At 38.2% G+C, this 26,244-nt stretch overlaps 2 protein-coding genes across 19 annotated transcripts in view; one reads left to right on the forward strand and one right to left on the reverse strand.

The window, feature by feature from the left end:
- CEP57 (centrosomal protein 57) overlaps positions 1 to 13,606 on the forward strand; it is a 54,485-nt gene extending 40,879 nt beyond the window's left edge. For 4 of the 7 annotated variants that reach the window (XM_051820419.3, XM_002708617.6, XM_089333033.1 and 1 more), the window contains 3 exons: positions 2,543 to 2,778; positions 4,264 to 4,408; positions 9,596 to 13,606. In XM_051820419.3, coding sequence (XP_051676379.1) covers positions 2,543 to 2,778; positions 4,264 to 4,408; positions 9,596 to 9,826 — 612 coding nt within the window. In that variant the 3' untranslated portion in view covers positions 9,827 to 13,606. The remainder of the gene's footprint in view (positions 1 to 2,542; positions 2,779 to 4,263; positions 4,409 to 9,595) is intronic. The other 3 variants (XR_016233932.1, XR_016233931.1, XR_016233935.1) reach the window with 1 other exon arrangement.
- Positions 13,287 to 26,244, reverse strand: part of MTMR2 (myotubularin related protein 2) — a 92,398-nt gene continuing 79,440 nt past the window's right edge. For all 12 annotated transcript variants that reach the window (XM_070077037.2, XM_017343791.4, XM_089332998.1 and 9 more), the window contains 6 exons: positions 25,360 to 25,545; positions 23,430 to 23,636; positions 20,775 to 20,867; positions 16,362 to 16,475; positions 14,806 to 14,982; positions 13,287 to 14,312 (listed from right to left, as the gene is read on the reverse strand). In XM_070077037.2, the coding sequence (XP_069933138.1) occupies positions 14,151 to 14,312; positions 14,806 to 14,982; positions 16,362 to 16,475; positions 20,775 to 20,867; positions 23,430 to 23,636; positions 25,360 to 25,545 (939 nt within the window). In that variant the 3' untranslated portion in view covers positions 13,287 to 14,150. The remainder of the gene's footprint in view (positions 14,313 to 14,805; positions 14,983 to 16,361; positions 16,476 to 20,774; positions 20,868 to 23,429; positions 23,637 to 25,359; positions 25,546 to 26,244) is intronic.

Consider the following 26,244-nt stretch of genomic DNA (forward strand, 5'->3'; position numbering starts at 1 on the left):
TTTTTTAATTTGAGAGACAGGGAGAGAGAGAATTCGTTCCACTGATTCACTCCAGAAATAATTGCAACAGCCAGGGAAAGCTGGGCTCGATTGAAGCCAGGAACCAGGAACTCAATCCAGGTTGCCTACAGGGATGGCAGGGACCCAAGTGCCTGAGCAATCATCTGCTGCCTGCCAGACTGTACATTAGCAGGAAGCTGGAATCATGCCAATATGAGATATGGACATGTCAAGTTGCACCAAATGCCTGCCTCTGAATGTTATTTAATAGAGAAAAACTCCCATTGCTACTTCACTCCCCAGATGTCTGCAATGGTCTCTGGTTGGGTTCAGAGCCAGGAGCTTATTTCCAGTCTCTGCTTTGAATCCAGGTAGCAAGAACCCAGTCACTTCAGGTATCAGCACTACCCCCAGAGTTTGCTTTAGCAGGAACCCTGGGGTTGAGTGCAGCTGGGCATTGAACCTACGCACTCCAACATGGGACACAAGTATTTTAACTGCCAAGCCAAACTCCTGTCCCCCAGTTGCTCTTTGTTAAATTCAACAGATATAAAATTACAATAATAGAAAAATGATAGGAAAAGGAAAGTGTGCATATAGGCACTTCATATGATGAGTACTCATTTGTGAGCAAAACTTTGATTAATTCATTTTGAGATGTTGGGTCAGCATTGAACTCCTCAAATAACTTCTACTTTGATGTGTGTTAGCCCGTCACAAAACACACCAAACACCAGAGTAAGGGAAAGGGTTTATTGGGGAAAACCCAGCAGACCGGAGGGAAGGGGCAAAGAGGGAAAAGGAGAGTAAGAGAGAAAGAGGAGAGAGGGAAGTGAGAGAGGAGAAGAGGAGGCTAGAGAGAGTGGGCAAGATAGAGCGAGGAGAGAAGAGAGTGGAGAGGAGAGCAGACGAGAGGAGCCAAGAGAGCCACTTGTTCAGGAACAGGCCCTTTTAAAGCTTTGCCGGAGGGCTGGCAGGGAAGCAGAAGCAGCAAATCCCATGAGGATGGGGGTGGAGCTTGGCACAGGTAGTTGGGCCATGTGGCTACCTGGCTTTCAGCAATGGCAGCAGTGGGAACCGGGGCATAGGATGTAAATCAGGGTGTAGATCGTGCCATAGATAAGACTGCACCATTTTCCTAACAATGTGTATAATTCTTTTAATTTTTTGCTGTATTTAATTTGCGAATAGAAACTAAAATAAGAACATCTATTCCTCTTAGTGTGATGGTTTCTGAATCTAGCTGGTCAGAATCAACTAGCAGACTTAAAATAAAAATTTCCAAACCATGACCCCACGTGGAATCATTTGGAGTGTTGCCTATGAATCTGCATTTTAAACAGGTTGTCTAATGTGCTTGTGGAGCCAAGTAAGGCAGCTTCTGTTTTAAACTGGAGTAGCATGTAGAGGTTGTCCTCAAGCCAAAACAAAATTTTTGAGACTACCAGATTACTCTTTTCATTGATGTGACATATACTTAGTACTTCATACTACTCATGAGTACAATAGTAGTCTCTCCTACTTGGAAGTACACTGTAACAGGAAAGATGGATAATATCACAGTATATTTCAATAAATGCTATAAAAGATTTCAAGTGTTATACAGGTGATGTGAGAATGAACCAGTTGTTTATCCAGCAGTTTTTAAAAAGACTTAAATGATGCGTTTGAACTAGATTTTAAAGAATGGTATAAAGGCCGGCGCTGCGGCTCAATAGGCTAATCCTCTGCCTAGTGGCGTCAGCACACCTGGTTCTAGTCCCGATCGGGGCGCCAGATTCTGTCCTGGTTGCCCCTCTTCCAGGCCAGCTCTCTGCTGTAGCCCGGGAGTGCAGTGGAGGATGGCTCAAGTGCTTGGGCCCTGCACCCGCATGAGAGACCAGGAGAAGCACCTGGCTCCTGGCTTCGGATCAGCGTGGTGCGCCGGCCGTAGCGCACCGGCCACAGCGGCCATTGGAGGGTGAACCAGTGGTAAAAGGAAGACCTTTCTCTCTGTCTCTCTCACTGTCCACTCTGCCTGTCAAAAAAAAAAAAAAAAAGAAGAAGAAGAATGGTATAAAACTTCCACACAAACTACACTAAGTAAATGTTGTCTGCAAATATTTGTTCAGAATGGAGAGAAATTTGGAGTTTGAAACATGAGATCAAGGAGTGTAAGTTGCAGCTCAGTGATGTAGGGCCTTATGTCCAGGGTGAGAATTTGGGACATTATAGTCTGGATTTTACATCAGTGGACTTCAAATAATATCAAAACAATATTTTAGGGCAATAACTGACAGCACTGTGCACTTAGACTGGGAGCAGGAACACAGCAGATTCTTTAATTCATTCTGTAGCTATGTAGGTGAATGCATAAATCAAGTGAATAACAGTAGGTAGAGATATTTCAGAGGTTGACTCTACAGGACTGTTAAGTGATTTACTGTAGACTTGGAGATGTATTTCACAGGTTTGGGGGCACTTATTTTTAGCTCAGGTTAGGGAGTAAAAAGAAAGCAGGTATAGAGGACACAGCTTCATTACAATATCTTTCTTTCTTCAGTCAACTAGTCCTAGCCATGCTGTGGTCGCCAATGTTCAGCATGTCCTGCATCTAATGAAGCAACACAGTAAAGTTCTGTGCAATGATCGAGTAGTCAACAGTGTTCCTTTGGCAAAACAAGTATCATCACGAAGCAGTAAAAGTAAGAAGTCAGTAACCCCTCCCTCCTCCAGCATTAATGAAGAGTTGTCAGAAGTCTTACAGACTTTACAGGATGAATTTGGGCAAATGAGCTTGTGAGTTTTTTATTCTTAAATTACTTTTAGTTCTGAAACTTCTTTGTTCTTTTAGCTTCTTCTATTATCCCTACTCTGTTTATTCAACAAATGTCCATGAGCACAATCCTTTTTCCAGCCTCCCTCCTGGACTTTAACAGATGTAATTGTTAGGGATAAAATCTGTCCCTTTCATCGCCCCTTGCCAATAGATGCCAGCAGAAAGTAACTCATCGCCCCCCATGTCAGCAGGAAATAGCTCAGATAATCGTCCCTCCACCCGTCCTGACTTTTGGGTCTAATGTAATCCCGTACAACTCTTGTTTTTGTTTTATAAAAAACAAACTGGGAGATGTTAGTAAAATGGTGCAGTCTTATCTATGGCACAGTCTACACCATCCTAGGCTCTAACTCCCCCTCCCCTCACTGCCATTGCTGGAAGCCAGGTAACCATATGGCTAAACCACTGATGTCAGCTCTACTCCCACCCTAAAGGAGTTCACTGCTCCTACTTCCCTGCCCGCCCACCCTCCCAGCCCCCAGGGCAAAGGTTTAACAAGACCTGTTCCTGAACATGTGGCTTGCTCTTTATCTTGATCTCTCTCTTTAATGCTCTCTTTGCTTTTCCTTCTTCACTCCTTTCCTCCCGGTCTGTCCAGTTTCCCCCACCAATAAACCGTCTCCCTTAAAAAAAAAAAAAAAAAAAAAAAGTCCCTTGTCTCCCTTTTCTGATACTGGTAAATGTTTTGAAGACTAAGATTTGTACTTAAGGTTTTTTCCTTTTGATAGACAAAAAAGTTCATGGAAAATTGAATTAAAAGGTAAGTTTATTTTGTGCAGGAAAATTTTATGGGCCATGTATAGTTTTCATAACATGCATTTATTTTACAATAACTTTTGGAGACCATGCATAAAATAATTAATTTCAGCTAAACTTGTAATTTATGATGCAGCTTAAGAACAAGGGCCGGCACCATGGCTCACTAGGCTAATCCTCTGCCTGAGGTGCTGGCACCCCTGGTTCTAGTCCTAGTCGGGGCTCCGGATTCTGTCTGGTTGCTCCTCTTCCAGTCCAGCTCTGCTGTGGCCCAGGAAGGCAGTGGAGGATGGCCCAAGTCCTTGGGCCCTGCACCCGCATGGGAAACCAGGAGAAGCACCTGGCCTCTGGCTTCAGATTAGCGCAGTACACCAGCCCAGCAGCCATTGGCCATTGGAGGGTGAACCAACAGCAAAGGAAGAACTTTCTCTCTGTCTCTCTCTCACTGTCCACTCTGCCTGTCAAAAAAAAAAAAAAAAAACAGGATACTAGTCTACTATTCTAGACTTTCCTTTCTACAGAAATACTTTTTTAGGGGAAATAAAGAGTACATATGTAGTTAACTCTTTGAAATTAAGAACTCTTGCCTCACACTTTTAATTCAGAGCAGTGACCTGTGGTGAGATACGATGGACGTAGCAGTGAGACAAAGGAAATTTAACCAAATCCTACTTTTGCTTTGTATACAGTGATCACCAGCAACTTGCAAAACTCATCCAGGAGTCGCCAACCGTTGAGCTCAAAGAAAACTTAGAGTGTGAACTAGAGGCATTAGTGGGAAGGATGGAGGCGAAAGCAAACCAAATAACCAAAGTTCGAAAATACCAGGCCCAGGTAACTCAGTGTTCCTTTGCTCAAGTTTCTAATGATTGAAGGAGGGGAAAGCACATTTTTTCAAATATTTAATGCTGAGAGTTAAAGTGATGAGGTATTTGATTGTGGAAGGTAGTTACTGAGTTCATGGTTAAGAACTGGTGTTAAAAGGGGCCAGTGCTGTGGCATAGCCACCACCTGCAATGGTAGCGTCACATATGGGCGCCAACTGTGATTCGAGTCCTGGCTGCTCCACTTAAGATACAGCTCCCTGCTAATGGGCTGGGAGAGCAGTAGCAGAGGCCCAAGTGCTTGATCCCCTCCCTGTGCACACGTGGGAGACCCAGAAGCAGCTCCTGGCTTTGGATCTGCTCAACTCTGGCCTTCGCAGCCATTTGGGGAGTGAATCAGCAGATGGAAGATAGCTCCCACTCCTGTTCTGCCTCCCTGTATACATAAATATTAAAAACATATATATAAAAGAATTGGTGTTAACTGGTGTTAGTCACTGATTTTATCTAAGATATATTTTTTAAATACAAGACCACTTGATTTCTTGGAAAAACACAATTAAAAGAAATTTTTTTTGGTGCAGAAAACAATATAAATCTGTGCATCCATAGGATGTTCAAAAGCTTCATGGAAAATGAATATTTTGAAATGACTATGCATGAATTTCAAAATTATTCTGCACCAAAAAGAATTATCTTTTAATTCAATTTTCCAAAAACTTTTTAAAGACCTTTGTACTGAATATATGTAATCTTCATGAATAAATGAGATGAATTTAAATGGTTCTGAGTTTATCCACATTAAATCTTTGGAATTCATAGAAGCTCTGAATTTCCATAGGACAGCAATGTACGTAAGTGAAAAACTTAATTGTATTAGTTACCCATTAAACTGCCATTTATTTGGTGACTACCAAGTGCAGTAGTGAAGTCACTCCAGGCTTTCCAGCCAAGGTGACAGTACTGTTATTGCTGGGGGTAATGGATTGGGTCAAGGTTGCGAGGCTGAGAGACCAGCTAGACTATTAGGCTTACCAGGGGTGGTTGTCATTGGACCAAGACATTGTAAGATAGACACATTTGACGTATATAGAGAGATTTGAGGTGTGTTTTGGAAGGAGGAGTATCAAGGCTATTTGCTGTTAGATATATTGTAGAAGGAGAAGAATTACTGTAAATAATGGTATCACTAACTGAACAAACACAACTGCCATTTATTCATGAATAGCCATATGATAGGTATAAGGCTGAGTGCTTTGAGTATCTCGTGTTTCATTTTAAATGAAAAGTTTGTGATTTGGGTGTGTTATCTCATTTGTAGATGAGGAAGACAGGGTCAGATTTTCTGGGAAGAGGGCATATATTATCAGTGAAGTAACTTGATCAAGGACATACTAAGCTCACTTGTAGAGCTTTGGTAGAGCTAGATACCCCCCAAATTGCTGCAATGACCATGGCTGGGTCAGGCCAGAGCCAGGAGCTTCTTCTAGGTTTCCCATATGGGTTCAGGGGCCCAACAAGTTGGGCTATTTTCCACTGCTTTCCCAGGGGCATTAGCAGGGAGCTGGATAGAAATACCAACTGGGTTTTTGGATTCAGAAGGCTTCCATAGTGTAGTCAGCTCATGTCAAGAGCCTCAGGTGGTCACTGATGTCATATATTGAGTGTTAGTGCACAGTGATTCCTGTTGTAAATTAACTCCCCATGCAGGACATCTGTCCTCCATGAGTTGTATTATGAGAGTTAACTGTAAAACTAGTTCAGTTTTTGTGTGTGTGCATGTGTTTGTGCAAATTGTTGAAATCTTTGCATAGGGTTTTTCTGTGTACAAAGTTAATTGAAAATGAATCTTAATGGAGAATGGGACTGGGAAGGGGAGAGGGAGGAGGAGTGGGAGTAGTAGAATCACTATATTCCTAAAGTTGTACTTAGAAAATTTGTATTCCTTAAAAAATTAATTTTTAAAAAGCAGAGCAGTGGGGATTCAAACCAGTGCCCACGTGGGATGCTGCTGTCACGGCGGCAACCTTAACCCCTATACCACGCCAAACCCTGAAACTTGGATTTTTCTGTGTGTGTGTTGTGTGTGTGTCAATGATTTTTTTTTTATTTTTTATTTAGTAAATATAAATTTTCAAAGTACAGTTAATGGATTACAGTGGCTTCCCCCCCCCATAATTTCCCTCCCACTCACACCCCTCCCATCTCCCACTTCCTCTCCCATTCCATTCACATCAAGATTCATTTTCAATTATTTTTATATACAGAAGATCAATTCAGTATATATTAAGTAAAGATTTCATCAGTTTGCACCCACACAGAAACACAAAGTGTAAAATACTGTTTCAGTACTAGTTATAGCATTACTTCACATTGGACAACACACTAAGGACAGATCCCACATGAGAAGTAAGTACAGTGACGCCTGTTGTTGACTTAACAATTTGACACTCTTGTTTATGGCGTCAGTAATCTCCCTAGGCTCTTGTCATGAGTTGCCAAGGCTATGGAAGCCTTTTGAGTTTGACGACTTCGATCTTATTCCAACAGGGTCATAGTCAAAGTGGAAGTTCCCTCCTCCCTTCAGAGAAAAGTACCTCCTTCTTTGATGGCCCCGTTTTTTCCACTGGGATCTCACTCGCAGAGATCTTCCATTTAGGTCTTCTTTTTTTTTTTTTTTTTTTTTTTTCCAGGGTGTATTGGCTTTCCATGCCTAAAATACTCTCATGGGGTCTTCAGCCATATCCGAATGCTTTAAGGGCTAATTCTGAGGCCAGAGTGTTGTTTAGGACATTTGCCATTCTATGAGTCTTCTGTGTATCCCGCTTCCCATGATGGATCGTTCTCTCCCTTTTTGATTCTATCAGCTAGTATTATCAGACACTAGACTTGTTTGTGTGATCCCTTTGACTCTTAGACCTATCAGTGTGATCAATTGTGAACTGAAATTGATCACTTGGACTAGTGAGATGGTACTGGTACATGCCACCTTGATGGATTGTATTGGGATCCCCTGGCATGATTCTAACTCCACCATTTGGGGCAAGTCCTATTGAGCATGTCCCAAATTGTACATCTCCTCCCTCTCTTATTCCCACTCTTAATTTAACAGGGATCACTTTTCAGTTAAAATTTAAACACCTAAGAATAATTGTGTGTTAATCAGGACATACTACAGGGCAGTTGTTATCAAAACAGCATGGTACTGGTACAGAAACAGATGGATAGATCAATGGAACAGAATTGAAACACCAGAAATCAACCCAAACATCTACAGCCAACTCATATTTGATCAAGGATCCAAAACCAATCCCTGGAGTAAGGACAGTCTATTCAATAAATGGTGCTGGGAAAATTGGATTTCCACGTGCAGAATCATGAAGCAAGACCCCCACCTTTCACCTTACACAAAAATTCACTCAACATGGATTAAAGACTTAAATCTATGACCTGACACATCAAATTAGTAGCATTGGAGAAACTCTGCAAGATACAGGTACTGGCAAAGACTTCTTGGAAAATACCCCAGAAGCACAGGCAGTCAAAGCCAAAATTAACATTTGGGATTGCATCAAATTGAGAAGTTTCTGTACTTCAAAAGAAACAGTCAGGAAAGTGAAGAGGCCACCAACAGAATGGGAAAAAATATTCACAAACTATGCAACAGATAAAGGGTTGATAACCAGAATCTACAAATAAATCAAGAAACTCCACAACATCAAAACAAACAACCCACTTAAGAGATGGGCCAAGGACATTTTTCAGCAGAGGAAATCCAAATGGCCAACAGACACATGAAAAAATGTTCAAGATCACTAGCAATCAGGGAAATGCAAATTAAAACCACAATGAGGTTTCACCTCACCCCAGTTAGAATGGCTCACATTCAGAAATCTACCAACAGTAGATGCTGGCGAGGATGTGGGGAAAAAGGGACACTAACCCACTGTTGGTGGGAATGCAAATTGGTTAAGCCACTATGGAAGTCAGTTTGGAGATTCCTCAGAAACCTGAATATAACCCTACCATTCAACCCAGCCATACCACTCCTTGGAATTTACCCAAAGGAATTTAAATTGGCAAACAAACAAGCTGTCTGCACCCTAATGTTTATTGCAGCTCAATTCACAATAGCTAAGACCTGGAACCAACCCAAATGCCCATCAACAGTAGACTGGATAAAGAAATTATGGGACATGTACTCTATAGAATACTATACAGCAGTCAAAAACAATGAAATCCGGTCATTTGCAACAAGATGGAGGAATCTGTAAAACATCATGCTGAGTGAATTAAGCCAGTCTCAAAGGGACAAATATCATATGTTCTCCCTGATCGGCGACAACTGAGCACCAAAGGGGAAACCTGTTGAAGTGAAATTGACACTATGAGAAACAGTGACCTGATCAGCTCTTCTCCTGACTGTTGATGTACAATGTAATACTTTATCCATTTTAGTATTTTCTCTGTTTTGTTCTAGTGCTATTGGTTGAACTCTGTGATTAACACACAGTTATTCTTAGGTGAAACTTAGATTTTTAAGTACTTTTTCCATAGTTCATGTTCAAGAAAGAAATACAGGCTTGTTTCTGTAGGGAGTAACAGTCTGACCTGTTCTTGTACATTGGACTTGGTTTTATTTTCTCAAAGGGAGCACCAACTGCTAGCAGCAGTTGAGCTAAAGTAAAAATGTTTTCCTACTTAGTTATTCTTTAGTAAATGGATTGAGTAAAATTTTTAGTAGTAATTACCACTGCATTTCCTCATCTGGAATTTGCTCAGACTCAAGACTTAGTTTCTACCATGCCTTTCTCCTCATCTTCCTGTCAGAATTCTTCCTGTATGTTTTTCCATGTCTGATTTTTTTGCTACTTCCATGAATCATCTCCCAAGTCATACCTTGTCTTGCTTTTCAATCAGTTCTGCATTTGACAACAACACTATTTTAATTTTGATGCTGGCTGTATCATAAAACTCTTTACTGGTGTGCATATTGTTGTGTATTTGAGGGTAGAATGTTAAATGGTGTTTACAGATTTTTGAATCTTTAAAATAGTAAACCTAGAATATATTAGTTTTGTTTCAGGTCATTATGGGAGTTATTTTCTAAAAAGGTACTGACTGTAAGAAAATGTTTTCCTAATTGTTAGAAGAAAATGTTTTCCTTTTTTTTTCCCTGCATTTTTATTTGGTGTAGCTGGAGAAACAGAAGACAGAGAAGCAAAAGAAGGAATTAAGAGCCACAAAGAAGACCCCTGAAGAAGAAGGAAGCAGTAGCAACCGTTCTGGAATCACAGGGAACACAAATAAGAAGGATTATACCAAATTGAGACCTGGAGAAAAAAGCAGAAAAAATCTTCAGTTATTGAAGGACATGCAAACCATACAGAGTTCATTACAAAGTGGTGATTTGTGTTGGGATTACTGACTATCAGGTCATAAATTTTATTCGGATAATACGTACCTCCTCAATCAGATGTTGACAATTAATTTTCCAGGTCACATACTATCTGATGTTGAAATTAGTTAATAGCAAGTGTTAAGAGGCTCACGCTTCATACATAGACTGTGTGTGTTTTTTGCAGCCTCACTAAATGTTAACCATTTCCGTGGAAGCCAAGGGAATTTTAAAGTTTGAGAAGCCACACAGACTGTTTCTTTGAGATGAATTTGCTGTACTCTGATACATTGTACTTTGTAAACACATTACCAGTTTTTTACTTGTGGGTGTGATTTTTAAAATTAGTTTTTATATATAAATAAAATTGGGTTTAACTTTTTAAAAACAAGTGGCTGTCTCAAAGGCAGTGTTTGCTTAAAAATTCTCATTTTTTAATCTTTCTCTGACAGAAATTGCCCACTTCCTCTTTCGTCTAGAACCATTAGTATGCTTTAACTATTTGATGACATAGTTCTTATATTTAAATATTTATATATTTAAAAGAATTGTTTTGGTTTGCTTTTGGCACTTCATTTGATCCATTGTGATCAAACATTGATCAATATTAAATTCATTTGTATTGCTTTTTAATTGTTTAAAATTTTTAAAGTGTAGTCAGTTACCTGTAAAAATTAGTAAAAGTCTTATTAATAATATAAACTGTGAATGAAATTTTAGAATAAAGTGACAAATGGGAGAGAGAAAGGAGATGTGAAGCATACTCATATGCTGTGTTTAGTAACTTTGTAATCATGTTATTTAGTCAAGGTATTGTGGTTTTTAACCTTGGAACTTAGAGAATCCCTTGAATATCTGTTTTTTTTTTCATATATAGAGTGCAATATAAACTGTACACACAATTATGTTAATGTAAGTCATAATTTTAAGTAATTTTTAGATTTAACATTTTATAAGATTGCCACTGAAGTCAGTGAAACAGCTTCTTTAAGGAAACAAACTTTCCTTAACAATCTGTTAATCTGTTAATAAAGGCTTCATTTATTGTAAACTTTGAAAAGTGCATGTCTAAATAGGACAGCATCATGTTGACTGAGAAACAGTAAGAATATATAGTATTTATTTGCCATTCTCATGTTTACATGTAAGTTTATCACCAACAAAATTATCTCATCCTTGTATGGTAGGGTATGCTAATGAAAACATTAGCCACCTGTAAAGAAATTCTTAAATGCTTTTGCTGAAGTTTGTTAAGATGAAGTTTTAGGATGACAAGCATGAGCTGTGTGACTTCTTGGGCACTGTAATACTCTTGTTCTATTTTCTAGGGTTAGAGCTGTTAACTTAGCATCCTGATTTGGCAGGATTTGTGAATTTCCTGAAATTACACATAAATTTTGCCTGTGTGTATGATTTTCTGATGAGCAGGTTTGCAGCTTCATCATATCTATAACAGGAGTCCGAAGGTGAGAATCATTACTCTGGTGACCTGGTAAATGTTTCTCCTGTTTTCAGCTGTTAAACTTTTGTCATCTCCTTGTTTGAATTTCAGGTCATTAAATTGTCTAAAAGTCATTTGAATTGTAATGGCTCAAAGTTCTAATTAGAAAAGTAAGTAATTGGTACAAAACACCTCATCTCTCAACTAGAATTAAAACTGAAATAACCATTCTAGCTTTTGATATTTTTTTAAGACTTTATTTGAAAAGTAGTTACAGAGAGAGGGAGAGACATAAAGGTCTTCCATCCACTGGTTCACTCCTCAAATGGCCACAACAACTGGAGCTGAGCCAGTCTGAAGCCAGGCGCCAGGAGCTTCTTCCAGGTCTCCCACGCAGGTTTAGGGGCCTTAAACACTTGGACCATCTGCCACTGCCTTCCCAGGCCATAAGCAGAGAGCTGGATCTGAAGAGGAGCAGCTGGGACACAACTGGTGCCCAAATGGGATGCTATTGCCTCAGGTGCAAGCTTATAGCCCACTATGCCACAGCACCAGCCCCACTTTTGATGCTCTTGAGGTGAGAACTGAAAACAAGAAACCTGCTACCATTTTATTTGAGATTTTAAATGAGTATGTTGTAGTCTGACCACTTACGTTGTATCAGAGCTTTATTGCAGTGCATTTCAAATTTATCTTCTGTGTGAAAAATGCCACGAATACAGTATGTTTACAGGCTGGTGGAAGACATCTGTATTGTTTGTCAGTATAGTACATTTCATTGCAGTGCTGACAGTCCTGTACACTGTGCTGTTGAGGTGCAGACAGTAGAATTTGCAGAGGAATGAGGAGTCAGACAGGTATAACCTCATCCTCTGGGAACCTAACATCTAGAATGGGTAGGAACCTTTTTTCTGCTGGGGGCCATTCGGTTGATAGAGACCATACAAAATTACCAACTTAAAAATTAGCCTGCTAGATCTATTGAATTATGAGTCCACCTGCAGTTACCTTGGTGGAGTCCAAGCAAATGATAAGGTTGGACATTCCCTATCCCTGATCTAGAGATTAGGAATCAGTCATAAGGGAGTCAGGAAGCTGGAGTTTACATGGGGTATTGGTGAATAGCAGAGTACTATTGGTGAGTAAAAGGTGAGGGGGTAGGGGTAGGCAGAGATTAGGTCTCAGGGGGATTAAGGAGCTTCAATTTGATACTCATCTCAATGAGTATCACTACCAGTTCAGAGCTACACATGAAGTTGTGAAATATTTTATCTATACAAAAGTTCTAGAGTTCCTTTTCTCCTCCTATGCATAAAGCCATGAGTCATCTTAAATGCTCCAGTGCATGAAGATTCCCTGCATAAGGTGAGAGAAACCATGGTAAGGTTTTGAACAGTGAAATGATAGGTTTGCACTTAGTTTTCTCTAGTTTTTGAGTGGAATTTAAAGTGGATGTAAGCGTACTATGACAAAAAGCTTGAAATCTACATTCTTTTATGTTGTAAGTGATGGATATGATAGCTTTAACACAGTAATCAAGTGACCAAATTTTTCCTTACAATATATTTCACACAGCAACCAAATCATTTTGGTACTAATTATAATAATTATGTACTAACAAACTGTTCCCTCATTAAACAAGAGCAGGGCAAGGTTCACTCCACAAATGTCCACAACAGGAGTAGGCCAGGCTGAAGCCAGGGTCTCCCACATGGGTGGCAAGGTTACATGCACTTGAGTTATCATCTGCTTCCTCCCAGGATATATTAGCCAGAGCTGGATGAGTGCCAGGACTTGACCCACACTGCAACATGGGAGAGTTGTGGCCTAACCAGGTATGCCATCATGCCCTCTCGAAAATACGTTTTTGTTATGTGAGTGTGAGAGGCAAAATGGGTTCAAATTGAACATTTCTGCCTAAGACTATATATGTGATATCTTAAGGCAAAGAACTATCCAAAAAGATCAAGGGACAAGAAGCTTCTTTGTTACAGTATATAACAGCTTTTATCTAGAATAAAACAGACAAAAAGGAGTCAGAAACTCTTGTAGCAGGCAAACAGTGAAGATTTCCTTTACTGTTGTTGAGATTGTAATACATCTTTATTCTGGCAATATGTTCTTTGGTAAATTTAATCATTTATTGGATTTACATTATTTGCAAATAAAAAAGTACTAAAATATTTCATGTAAAATTTGAGCACAGTACTTACCTTAGTCAATCCTTTTACATTTTTTAATTAGTGTTCAGAAACCTACCACTTCGCTTCTGTTGTGTTTACACACAAAAAATTAAAATATATTCTGTGTTATTTCTGGTAATTGAAGAGTGTGAACCTTTTTTCCTTTATCCCTCTGCCCACCCCAGCCCCAAACACATCTATAAGGCATCATTTTGCAATAGCTTTCTAGTACATTTTAAGTAAATATACAAATAATATCAGCAGTAATTTTAAACTGTAACTATACATAATGTCCTGAAGGTTTTTGCTTTGCACTATACAAAGAATGTGAATGGCAGTTGAAAGGCCATCATCAAAACGTTCCAGTTACTACCAAAAAGAATAAACCTATGATAGAGAAAGGGCTATCAGGATTTTGAGGCCCAATCTATATGAACAATGAGCTCTCAACCATCAAGAGGTATTTTCTAAAGTGACTTTTATTAAGACAGAATCTTTTAAAATTTGCAGGATTGAAATCTTAATTTTTAACATTAGTGTCCTGTGTAATTGCACATAAGCCACCTGTGCTGCTACAGGTCTAAACTCACCCTAAAGAGATTTAAAATAAATAAAAGCAACAAAACTTTATCTCATAGATAGGTCTTAAATATGGAAGACAATCTCATAAAGCTGCCACTGTCATAACTTCGAAGCAGTGACGCCCCCCCCCCCCAACTTAACAGTCCTTTCACACAACAGTTTGAACAGGAGTGACACACTGTGCAGGAGAGCTGGCTCTCTCTGATGATGAGGTTGATCGGTTGGAAATTTCTCTCTGTAGTTCCTCTACTTTTTTCTGAAGCTCTGCACGTTTAGCAAGAAGTTCTTTATATCTGTTGTGAATAGGTTCCTAAAAGAACAAGATGATTTCAGTGAGGCAATCCTGAGCAAATCCCATAGTCAGATCATTCTGGACCACCCTCCCTCATGTTTCCAATCCATCAGCGGACATTAAATTCCAGGACTATTGCTGGTAGCTTTCCCAGTGTGCCCAAGTATTCCCAGACAATACCCAACTGTCTAAGTGCTCTTGAACCTAGTACTATACCAAATACAGTAATTGCGAGACAATGTTCAGAATTCCCTGTAGTTGCCTACTTTTAGTCTCAGCAGTTCTAAATTGTAAACATTTCACAAGGACTAAAATGTTATTAGGTATTCAATTTTCTTAACCCTGTCTGCTTCATCTTGTTGAAATAAGACCCCCTAAAAGTTATCTAATACAATTCCAAGATTTAATGGGTAGAAAGGAAAGCTGTAAATATCTACAGATAATTTTTCCAGTTGGTTTAAAAAGGCTCAAATTTAGAGAAGTTGCACTGCATGGATGGGTGTTTGCATACCTGTGGTTTCATCCGTGGATTCCACCTTATGTAGTATCCCACCCAGAGCTCTAGGTGGCGCATGCTGGCTACTGGGTAAAGTACGTGATTGGAATAGCTCCCATAGAGAGGATTAGTGAAGTCTTCCAGCTGGCTATTTATGTAAGACCACAGTGACACAGTCCTTCTAGGAAGATTCTGTAAAAAGCAAAAACGGGTAAGGATTTTCTACCATACAAGCTACTTACATTATAGGTGAAATTTTAACATTTTGTGGTCCTTCATCTCTTTGGAGGGAACAGACTTGGACATTTCACTGATAAACCCACTTATATTAAAACAACAGTAGTAGAATACTGTCTGCCCACTCTTGAGAGTTAACAGTTACCATATGACCCAGCAAACCTAAGATGTATGCTGGTACGAGAGCTTTTATCACAGATGTTGAAAGCAGCATCATTCATAAAAGCCCAGAAGTGGAAGCAACACTAGTCTATCAACTAATCTGTGTAATGAAATAATTATTTTTAAAAGGATATGGACTGTAATATGGGTGAGCCTTGAAACACTGTAAGTGGAAGGAGCCAGACACTAAAGTCACATGGTGAATGATCATATTTTTAGGAAATTTTCAAAAAAGGGTTAATGTTTTGTCAATAGCTGGGAGATTAGGAATAACTAACAGGTATAGGCTTCTTTGCACAGCTTTACAGATACCATTTTTAAACCACTGTACTGTTATTAGAGTAGACTTTACAATATGAAAATTATATTTGAGTAAAAACTTTTAATTAAAACAAGACTGTTAAAAGATGAAAGTATCTTATTTTTCAGAGTTCATACTATATTGGAAACAGTTACTGCATGTCAGACACTGAAAAAGTTTAAAATTTTGAGACCTGCCATCAAAGGAACTGAAAATTTAGAAAGCACTTAATAAGTTTTCCTTTATTTAGTCTTTGCAATAGTAAGTACTATTAGCCTTATTTTATAGAATTAAAAATTTACTCACCCAGGGTTATTTAGTGACAGAGTTAAGACTGCAGCTCAATATCTGGACTTAAGCATAGTGGCAAGCAGTTCTTACACTTTTCTATAAAGTGAGAGTACACTGATTCCTTAATAGTGATATCTCTGGGGAAATGGGGTACTGAAAAAATTTTCTACATGTCATTTCAGTGCTAAGCTTGAGTCATTTGTAAGAAATGTCTCATTTAATGCAGATTATATCTTCAGATTTGAGCTGCCCATTCAAGTGTATAGCTTCTGCTAAATATACTTTCTGCACCTGCTTTCAAGGATTTCCATCCTGCATAAAGTAACAGATACACTGATCACCACTTACTCCACTTCTCTTTAGCAGACAACACTCCATGCATCAAGTCAGACAGTAGTGAATACTTCCAGCCCTGTGACAGAGGCACTTCAACACAGTTCAGGTCAGATATTTGAAAGGAAGTAATCACGTTATAGCATGTAAGATAAAATATGACCCAACATGTCACTCAAAAGAATGTCAAGTTGAAATGTAAAGATGGAATTGTGGGGATGGAGTAGGGTTACAGCTCACATTTTACCTCTTTTACTCTCTGCTGTTCACTGTTGCAGAGGAATGTTCCAAATAAACAGCTGTAGAGGTGGTCCAAAATAGTGGTAAGAAAATATTCATTGAATTCAAATGCGGTAGGAAACTGCAAATTGAACATCAGAAACGCACAAAATGAAAGTTTTTTCACAGATGTCCATATTTGTCATGAGTAGAAGGTATTTCTAATAGTATTTATAAAAGTTAACATTCAAAACTGTTTCTTCTTAGCCATTTATAGCATCTGCATGCCTTTCTGTTCAGTCACTTTTACTTTTCTTAGGTGATTTCTGCCAGAATATCTAATGGTCTGACCAGTTTTGCTGTATCATTAACCTCGTGTAAGATTGTTCTTTAAAGTTTCAGCAAAATTTTTAGTAATTAAGAACACAAGACATTAACAGTGGCTTACAAAAACATTACAGATAATTAGGCAAAGCAGATGATCAGATTTGTAAGTCAGCCTATTTAACTTTTCCAAGCAGCATGTCCTTGAAGAAAGTCCCTTGGAAACCACTACTATGGCATCTTTCTAACCAAAACCTCACCATCTAACCCAGGTCAAGGATATGACTAGATGTCCTCAGTATGGGAGAAGAATTACATACCGCTAAAGGGTAAAGAGTTTAGTTTAATCCTTCCTACTTCAGAATTATTCAGAAGTTGTGTGTAAATTTTTACCAAGTACAGGATTGTAAAAAGACTACATGCAAGTTTTTATTCCTTAGAATGATACCTACTGAAATAGTATGAACTGTATTCAAAAGGACAGGGATGAGAATAATCTTGCCCTGAAGTCTGCTGAATTTCAGGAAGCTATAGGTAGGATAATGGCCAAGTTCTCAAATACTAAAAGGCAGATTACTAGGCCTTGAGTAAGTTTTGTAGCTGTGAAACTGAAACAGGTGATCAAGTCCCATTTATAAAATATGCAGCAAAATGCTTCTAAACAATGGGTCACTGAAGAAATCAAAAGGGAAACGTTAATGAAGTGAAACTGTAAATATCAGTTCTAAGGCATTTTTTAGCAATTTTATGTATATTGAAATTCAGATAACAAATAATGTTAACAGTGTATTCCAAGACCTGAGCAAGGAAAGAACCACTCAAAAGAAAATATGCTGGCAAGGATGTGACAGAAAAAGAACTCTTATACACTGTTAATGGGAATGCAAATTAATATAGCAATTATGGAGAAAAGGAAGTTCTTCAAAAATCTAGAAATTGTACGTATATCTGGGAATATATCCAATGAAATGAAATAAGCCTATCAGACAGACCTGCACTCCCATGTTCAATGCAACATTATTCACAACATCAAGATAGGAGTCAACCTAGGTTTCCATCATTGGATGAAAGGATAAACTATTAAGTATACACAATGAAATGTTACTCAGCCATAAAAAAGACTGGAATCTTGATTATTTGCAGCAAAATGGATGAAATTGTAAGTCCTTATCACTAAGTCAAATAAGCCAGGCACAGAAAAACAATGGAGGCTACCAAAAAGTCAACCTGAACTGAGAGGCTTCCGGGAGGGGAAGATACAGGGAGGTGAGAGAATGAATACCAGAAGTGGTAAGTTCTAGTGTTCCACAGTCAGATGACTACAATCAAGATAATGTGCTAGAAACTGTATAATAAAGAACTGGAGGAGAACAGTTGGTAGATTCCAAAGATTTTTTTAAGGAAATGAAAAAGTTACCTGGTTTGATTGGTTTATGTTGTGTATGTATTGGAGCACAAAAATACAAAATTGACATTTTCTTTGGAAAAAAAAAAAAAAGATACCAGAAATAATATTCACCAAGTGCCCCATTCAAGGTATTCAATCTTGTAAAGCAGTACACTTATCCATCAACAACGGCATAATTGCAAAGAGCTTTCCCATTCTCTTGTTGGCATATCTGGTTTTTCGCAGTAGTCAAAAGTTACTTATAAGACTACGGTAATGGTCAATAATGTGTTTTCTCATTGTGGGTCATGTTCCCAGAAAAGGTTTAGGTGAGATCGTAGCTGCCTCAAAAACAATTCTGTTATTCACAGATGTTTAAATCCAACTGAAAATAGATCCCAGTAAAGAATAAGAGGGAGGAGATGTACAGTTTGGCAGACATTCTCACAGACCCCTATGGGACTCCAAATCCCATTAAGCTGAGTGGTTCTAGTGCCATCTTGCATGCTACAGTAATCATTTTAAGTGTGTGACTGATTATATAGGTAGGAATGTGTTGAAGGGATCATATAAGACCAAGTGTCTGGTAAATGGTAAAAAGGAGAGAATGATCCAACATTGGAAAGCAGGCCACATGGCAGACTTTTTTTTAATTTTTATTTTTTTGACAGAGTGGACAGTGAGAGAGAGAAAGGTCTTCCTTTTGCTGTTGGTTCACCCTCCAATGGCCGCCGTGGCCAGCGCGCTGCGGCCAGCGCACTGTGCTGATCTGATGGCAAGAGCCAGGTGCTTCTCCTGGTCTCCCATGGGGTGCAGGGCCCAAGCACTTGGGCCATCCTCTACTGCACTCCCTGGCCACAGCAGAGAGCTGGCCTGGAAGAGGGGCAACCGGGACAGAATCTGGCGCCCTGACCAGGACTAGAGAACCCGGTGTGCCGGCGCCGCAAGGCGGAGGATTAGCCTAGTGAGCCACGGCGCCAGCCTACATGGCAGACTCTTAGAAAGCCATTCTGATCTGGCTGAAAAGCCCGTGAAAGCATTCCAGGCATGGAAAGCCAGGACACTTGTGCAAAAAAGTGTCCCTTTATGGAGAACCTGTACTTTGCTTTAGAGAAAAGTGGAAGTTCTCTCTTACCTTATGGCCCTAAGTACTGACAGAGTTTGTTGACTCAAAAGGCTTCCACAGCCTAGGCAGCTCATGACAAGAGCCTCGAGTGATCACTGACATTGGAAGTAAGAGTGTCAATTGTTAGATCAACAACAGGAGTCACTGTGCACTTGTTCCCCATGTAGCACCTCTGTCTTTAATGTGTTGTACTATGAGAATTAATGGTAAAATGACTACTCAAACAGTACTCTCTACTTTGTGTGTCTGTGTGGTTGCAAACTGTTAATCTATACTTAGTATAGAGTTGATCTATATATAAAGATAATTAAAAATGAATCTTAATGAAGAATGGGATAGGAGAGGGAGTAGGAGGTGGGACAGTAGTGGGGGTGAGAGGGCAGGTATGGGGGCAAGAACTGCTATATTCCTAAAGCTGTGTATGAAATTTGTATTTATTAAAAGCTTTCTAAAAAGGAAACTGCTATGTGATACAGAAGACTAAGCCACTTCTGGTGACACGCATCGCCATATCCTGGTGCTTAAATTTGAACCCTGGCTCTCCTTGTCCAGCTCCCTGCTGATGCAAACTCTGGGAGGCAGTACAGGCCAGTCCAAATATTTGGGCCCCTGACACCCGTGTGGGAAGTAAGGATGGAGTTCCAGGCTCCTGGTTTTAGCCTGGCCCCGTCTTGACTACTGCAGGCATTTGGAGAGTGAACCAGTGATTAGAAGTATTCTTACTCCCCCTTTGTCACTCTTTCTTGTCTTTCAATGAAATATTTTAAAGGAAAGAAAATTCTAAAGGAAAAGTTGAAGCCGTAATACCAAGAAACAGTAAATACTAAGTATGTAGCATTGCTTCTTCCTCCCAAAATTAAAAAACTACACATTTTCAGTACATATATTTAAATACCATCCTCATCAGACTGGAGCTGTATCTACAACAATGCTTCATTTAACCTTGCAAGTTTCAAAAAAATCCACCCAAACTGAAATGTTTATGGGAGGAAATAAACTTATGTAATTGGTTAGTATCACCTGAGGATTACTATTCACCTTTTAGTGAAATAAATAGTATTTTATGTTATTGAAGCTAAAGTACAATTATAAACCCAAGCAGAACCAGCAATTGCCCTACTTTACAGTGACCCCTTGCCTCTTTAGTGAAATGATTACCCAGTTACTCAGTTGTCTTTCAGTCTTCTGATATCCTTCCAAAAGAAGTTGTTAGGTTTAAAAAGCATAATTCTCTCAATGCCTAAAAACAAAAAGAACTCCGTCTAGTCCATACTTCCCTTCCTATAATTTCCATCTAAACACATTTTTTCCTTAAGTAAAATAGGATTTTATTTAGTTTGAGTTTCCTAGCTTAATTCTTCACTTTGTTCACCTTGTTCAAAATAAGGAGGAAATCACTGGGGTTATTAGTGCCACATGCTGAAATGCTAATAAGTCCTAACCTTTAACTTAATTCACAATCTTATTACAAAGTACAGCTTTACCACTTGGAACCTTTATAAGAAATTCCATTTTACATGAGCTATAGAATCAGTGACCAAAGCACCCAACTCTTGACTGAGCTGAAAGAATATATGTAAAAATAGATATCCCAGATTAGTTACCTGTCTTGTCATTTGCCAGACACAGTCGATAAACTGAAGAAAAACAGGAGATCTGTCTGCATCTGCATGGTTCTTATCTCCATGGCCAACTCGCTGAAGCAAACAGAGTGAAAACTGTGAGCTTTATGAGATCTTCCATTTTTAATGGAAATGTATTTTTTAATAAAAATAATCGCTGTTTTTATTATTTCCTTTGCTATGTTCTTTAAAAAGATCTGAAAAATTTAAAAAGTACTCAATCCTACCAAGCAAAAATTGAACATTTTGATACACAAAGTGCCACATGTGGGCATTCCAATTAGTAGCTTACCCCACTATATCACCATGCCTATCCCTCCCCAGAAAGTCTTTAAAACAAGTTTTCAGTACCTTGGAGGCCTCCCATAATCCACTTCTCTGCATGATTCTCCAACACCTCCTAGCCACACACATCACACATTCCCCTCCAGACTCTGGCACTCTCTACTTTTGCCTCTCTTATTCTTTCTAAATTCTACAATCGCAAATAACTTATCTGGAACACTATCAGAAGCCTAAGGCCCACAAGGGTAGTGTTCCCATGTTTTTTTGATTCCAAATCTTATAAGAAGCACTACTGAAAACCATTTAGGCATTTAAAATCTCATAAAGTTTGATATAACAAAGCAAAGACAAAAGTGTAGTATGTGGCATCATAACCCAACTTCTCCATTTAAGGAATTGCCATTAGTTCTGACTATGACCTTGTAGCTGTAGAAAATTATGAGCAAAGCAATTGGACTTACCCCTAATGGTAGAGTTAGAAACGTGCCAGGGGATTCCAATTCAATCCCATCAAGGTGGCATGTACCACTAGTCAAAGTGATCAGTTTCAGTTCATAATTGATCATAATGATAGGATTAAGTGTCAAAGAGATCACATAAACAAGACTAGTGTCTGCTAATACTAACTGATAGAGTTAAAAAGGAGAGAACGATCCAACATGGGAAGCGGGATACACAGCAGTCTCATAGAATGGCAGATGTTCTAAACAGCATTCTGGCCTCAGAATCAGCCCTTAAGGCATTCGGATCTGGCTAAAAAGCCCATGAGAATATTTCAGGCATGGAATGCCAAGACACTGTGGCAAAAAAAAAAAAAAAAACAAACAAAAACAAAAAACACCAAAATGAAAGATCTCTGTGAGATCCCAGTGGAAAGAACGGGCCATCAAAGGAGGGACTTTTCTCTGAAGGGAGGAGAGAGCTTCTGCTTTAACTATGACCTTGTCTAAATAAGATCGGAGTCAGTGAACTCAAAAGGCTTCCATAGCCTTGGCAGCTCATGACAAGAGCCTCGGGTGATTACTGATGCCATAAGTAAGAGTGTCAACTGTTAAATGAACAAAAGGAGTCACTGTGCACTTATTCCCCATGTAGGATCTCTGACCTTAATGTGCTGTATTATGAGAATTAATGGTATAACTAGTATTTCAAACAGTACTTTATACTTTGTGTTTCTGTGTGGATGCAAACTGTTGAAATCTTTACTTAGTATATACTAAATGGATCTGTATATAAAGATAATTAAAATGAATCTTGATGTGGATGGGAGAGGGAATGGGAGATGGGATGGTTGCGGGTGGGAGGGAGGTTATGGGGGGAAAAAGCCACTTGTAATCCAAAAGTTGTACTTTGGAGATTTATATTTATTAAATGAAAGTTTAATAAAATAAAAAGAAAATTATGAGCAATGTCCAGTGAAGAGTTGGGATCCTGAAGAAATTAGGAAGGATGCTAAGCCCAAAGAAATGCAGATTACGGTTGACATGGGAAGACAGCTACTTTCAAACATTTGAAGGCCTATCTGAGTTGGATAAGGAGTCATATTTGTCATATATGTGAAGGGGAATGTAGGACAATAGGAAGCAAATTTTAGTTCACTTAACAAAGAAGTCTCCAGCAGATAAGTCTTTCTAGAATGAGACTGTAAGCCTCAAGAAGGCATGTACTGCTTATTTCTTTAGGTGTTTAAGTCATTTGATAGGAATACCAGCAGAGATATTCAAGTAACAATAAATGCCTTCACTATGCTGATTATGGAATCTCAGTCACACTCTGAACCACACAGAAGTCTCACAAATTTGTCATTTCCATAAAACTATCTGCAACACACTCCTTTCAAATAGTCATTATAGTTTTAGCACCTTAAAAAAAAAGCTGCACCTTATTCTCAATTCAGTTAAATTTCTATTTTTACTTCATTATTTCCATCCTAAACCTATGTTTGCAATGCTACTTTGTACAGCCACATTAAACAATATTAAGCCATCCTCTTTCTAAGTCTGTAAGAGAAGCTCAAGTGTCATCTTGTAACTCCATAACCAGTAATACTGATGTGGAACAGTCACTTGGAGGTGAACACACCCATTCATGGACTTAGCTGAATAATGTGTAATGTTTTCTGACAGAGATCACAGAACAGACTGGGCCACTAACTGGAAACTAGCCCTGGCTCCAGTCACTTTATGATCTCCAAATGGCGTCCAGAACAAAAAAATAATTTCCAGAGAAGTTTACCCTTCAGGACAAGTAATTAATTTTAGATGAACCTCTTATGGATAAAAGACATCATTTACACATGCCCGACATTGAGATGCATATGACATACATCAGGACTCAAGATTCTTTACTTACTAGTTGAAATCGATGTCCAAAACTTAGCCATTCTTTCTCCACAAGGACTTCAAATCCTCGTATGGTTCGATAGTAACCATCCAACATGAGCATGGCTAGGGAAGTTAGCTGAGCTGTGCGGTCCCAACCATCACTGCAATGTACTACAACAGAAGTCTTCCCTGACTCCACCTTGTCAGCAATCCTTAGGGCCCCTGCAAGAATAAGCTGGAAAAGGCATTTTATTAAAATGAGTTTTTAAAATAGACACTTGGTTTCTTCAAAATCTACTAGTATCTTTTTCTTACGGAAGACTGCCTCAGTAAGATGGGGAGAACATCATCTTTCTCTTTCCAGAAAGAATTTTTGTAAGGTATGGTCTTGTGTCCTCTATTTCTTTCCTTAATGTTTTGTAATTTTCATTATAGAGAACTTTCATATACTTGGTTACATTTATTCCAAGGTATTTACATTTTCTGTAGCTACTGGGAATTTACCCAAAAGAAATGAAATCAGAATATGAAAGATTATCTGTACCCCTATGTTTATAGCAACTCAACACATAATAGCTAAGAGACACATTCAACTCAGATATCCATCAACTGATGACTGGATACATATACATGATGGACTAGTACTCAACCATAACAAATAAGCCAATCCCAAAAAGATAAAGGTCATGTTTTCTTTGAAATGTAGCTACTATATGGAGTACTAAAAAGATGTAATGTATATGACTGAAACTGTCATCTTGAGATTTATTATTTAGGGCCCTTGTCTACACTCTGGTGGAACAATGGTCTTTCTACTCTCTACTTGTTGAATTCTTTATTTAATGAAGGATTAACCTGCCACTCTAAAGTAAGTTGAACCTATATTGTAAAAATTGAAAAAGAAAAAGGAAGGAGGGAGGATTAAGGAGCAGGTAGGAGGTACCATTATGGGCTTAACATTAAATATATGAAATACATGAAATCAATTCTCTTTAATCTTAAAAATTTACAAAACTAGAAAATCTCATAAATGTATACTATTTGCATAATGAAATACCTAAATGAAAGGTACTGTGTGTGCTAACAAAGCTTTGTAAGATTTTTCTTAGAAAAATCTAAGAATCATCAAATATTCCACATCTAAATAAAAATAATCTTTATTCAAAACTGCTTATTTCACCAACTTAAAAAAAGATTATAAAAATAATTTATAGTTATAATTCTCATTAGTTCAGTTTGACCATCTCTTCAATTTTGTCTGAATTTTAGAGATTTTTACCATGAGTACTCATGTAAATCTACTCATTCTTAACATGAAAAAATACTACTTTCCATTATTTTACAATATTAACATATATATGGTTATATATAATATGCCACAAATTGAATTTTGCTAAGGTTTTAGAACACATGTGAATATATCATTATATCTTGTGTGTGTGTGTATAAGATTTCCCTGACCAGAGTAGTTTAAAGTTCATAAATCATGCTACATGTATTTATTAGGTACCTAACAGAGATACTGGTGCCCTAACTCCTGAGGGGACAAAAAAAAATTTATCCAGTCCTGGTCTTCATGAGTTCATAATACATGTTGAATGACATACAAAAAATAAATAAATGAGGAACAGGATAGTACCTGATTAAATGGAAAGAAAAGGTAAAGAGAGAAGTTCAGAAAAAAAGGAAATGGTTGAAAGCTGAGAAGACTCAATTGAAGAAATGCGAACTGGGGAATGTGAAGGATGGGCACAGGATGGGAAAGAGAGGGAAAAGAAAGAAGTACAGCAGATCCAAATCACAATATAAGGAAACTAATTCAAATATCAAAATTTAGGTGTGGTTTGGATTATCAAAATATTTATCAACTTTTCACTATTTAGAAAGATATATTCATATTGACTTCAATTCTAAGAAAAGAGTCACTATAGACAGGGATTAGAGAACCATATACCCACCTTAATATGTTCTAGCCAGTGAGTGGATTCTAAGTTAGACAACCAGTGAGTTTCCTCAATGTTTGGGTACACAATCTCCTTAAGTTTTCGTAATGACTCTCTCATCACGTGAATATTGTGGATATCCAGAAAAACTAGTTCTGCACTTTGATAGGCGTCTTCACTTTCATAACCTCCACCCTTGGCCTGAAAAGAGACCAATGTCACTGAAAATCATAAATGAACACTGTATGTGGACATTCATGAAAAAGTGCCATAAAAAACGTAGTAGCATGAAAAATGACATATATTACTGGTGAATAGGGAAACTTGGAACATGTGGATGGCAGGGCAATTTACTACAACACTCTATGATATGCTCTTTATAAACAGGAATATACTCAACTACAACCTTTTACAGCCATTATAAAAGCTAAATGAAGGCATTTAAGTACTTTAAAATACTAATTTTCCTTGCCCATGTTTTGAATCCTAGCCAATAATTTCTAAGACTTCCCCTCCAACTCACTAAAAGCACCAAACTCTGCCATGTGTAGGGACCACGATGTCTGGTTCACCCATGTTTCTTCAACTCGCAGCCTATTCACCTCATTTTAATCTTAACATTTACTAAAGAAATTCTTCAAAGTCACAATGACTTGCTTCTATTTTAACCATATACAATTGTTTTTAAGTAACATATAAAAGTAAAGAGTGCTGTCATCATCACTACCCTCAAAGATTTAAATCTTCAGCTGTAGAACAGAATGAGAAAATATTTAAAATAAGCAATGACTTATGGCTGGAGAAGAGAAGCTAATTTTTCTGAAAATTTTCATATTTCATGAATGAAATATTCCATCTTCTACCTAATTCATGTTTAAAATCACATTTCTTAAAGGTCTA

This window comes from Oryctolagus cuniculus, chromosome 1 (genome assembly GCF_051225735.1).
Source record: "Oryctolagus cuniculus isolate XC-2025 breed Fujian yellow rabbit chromosome 1, ASM5122573v1, whole genome shotgun sequence".
Lineage (NCBI taxonomy): Eukaryota > Metazoa > Chordata > Mammalia > Lagomorpha > Leporidae > Oryctolagus > Oryctolagus cuniculus.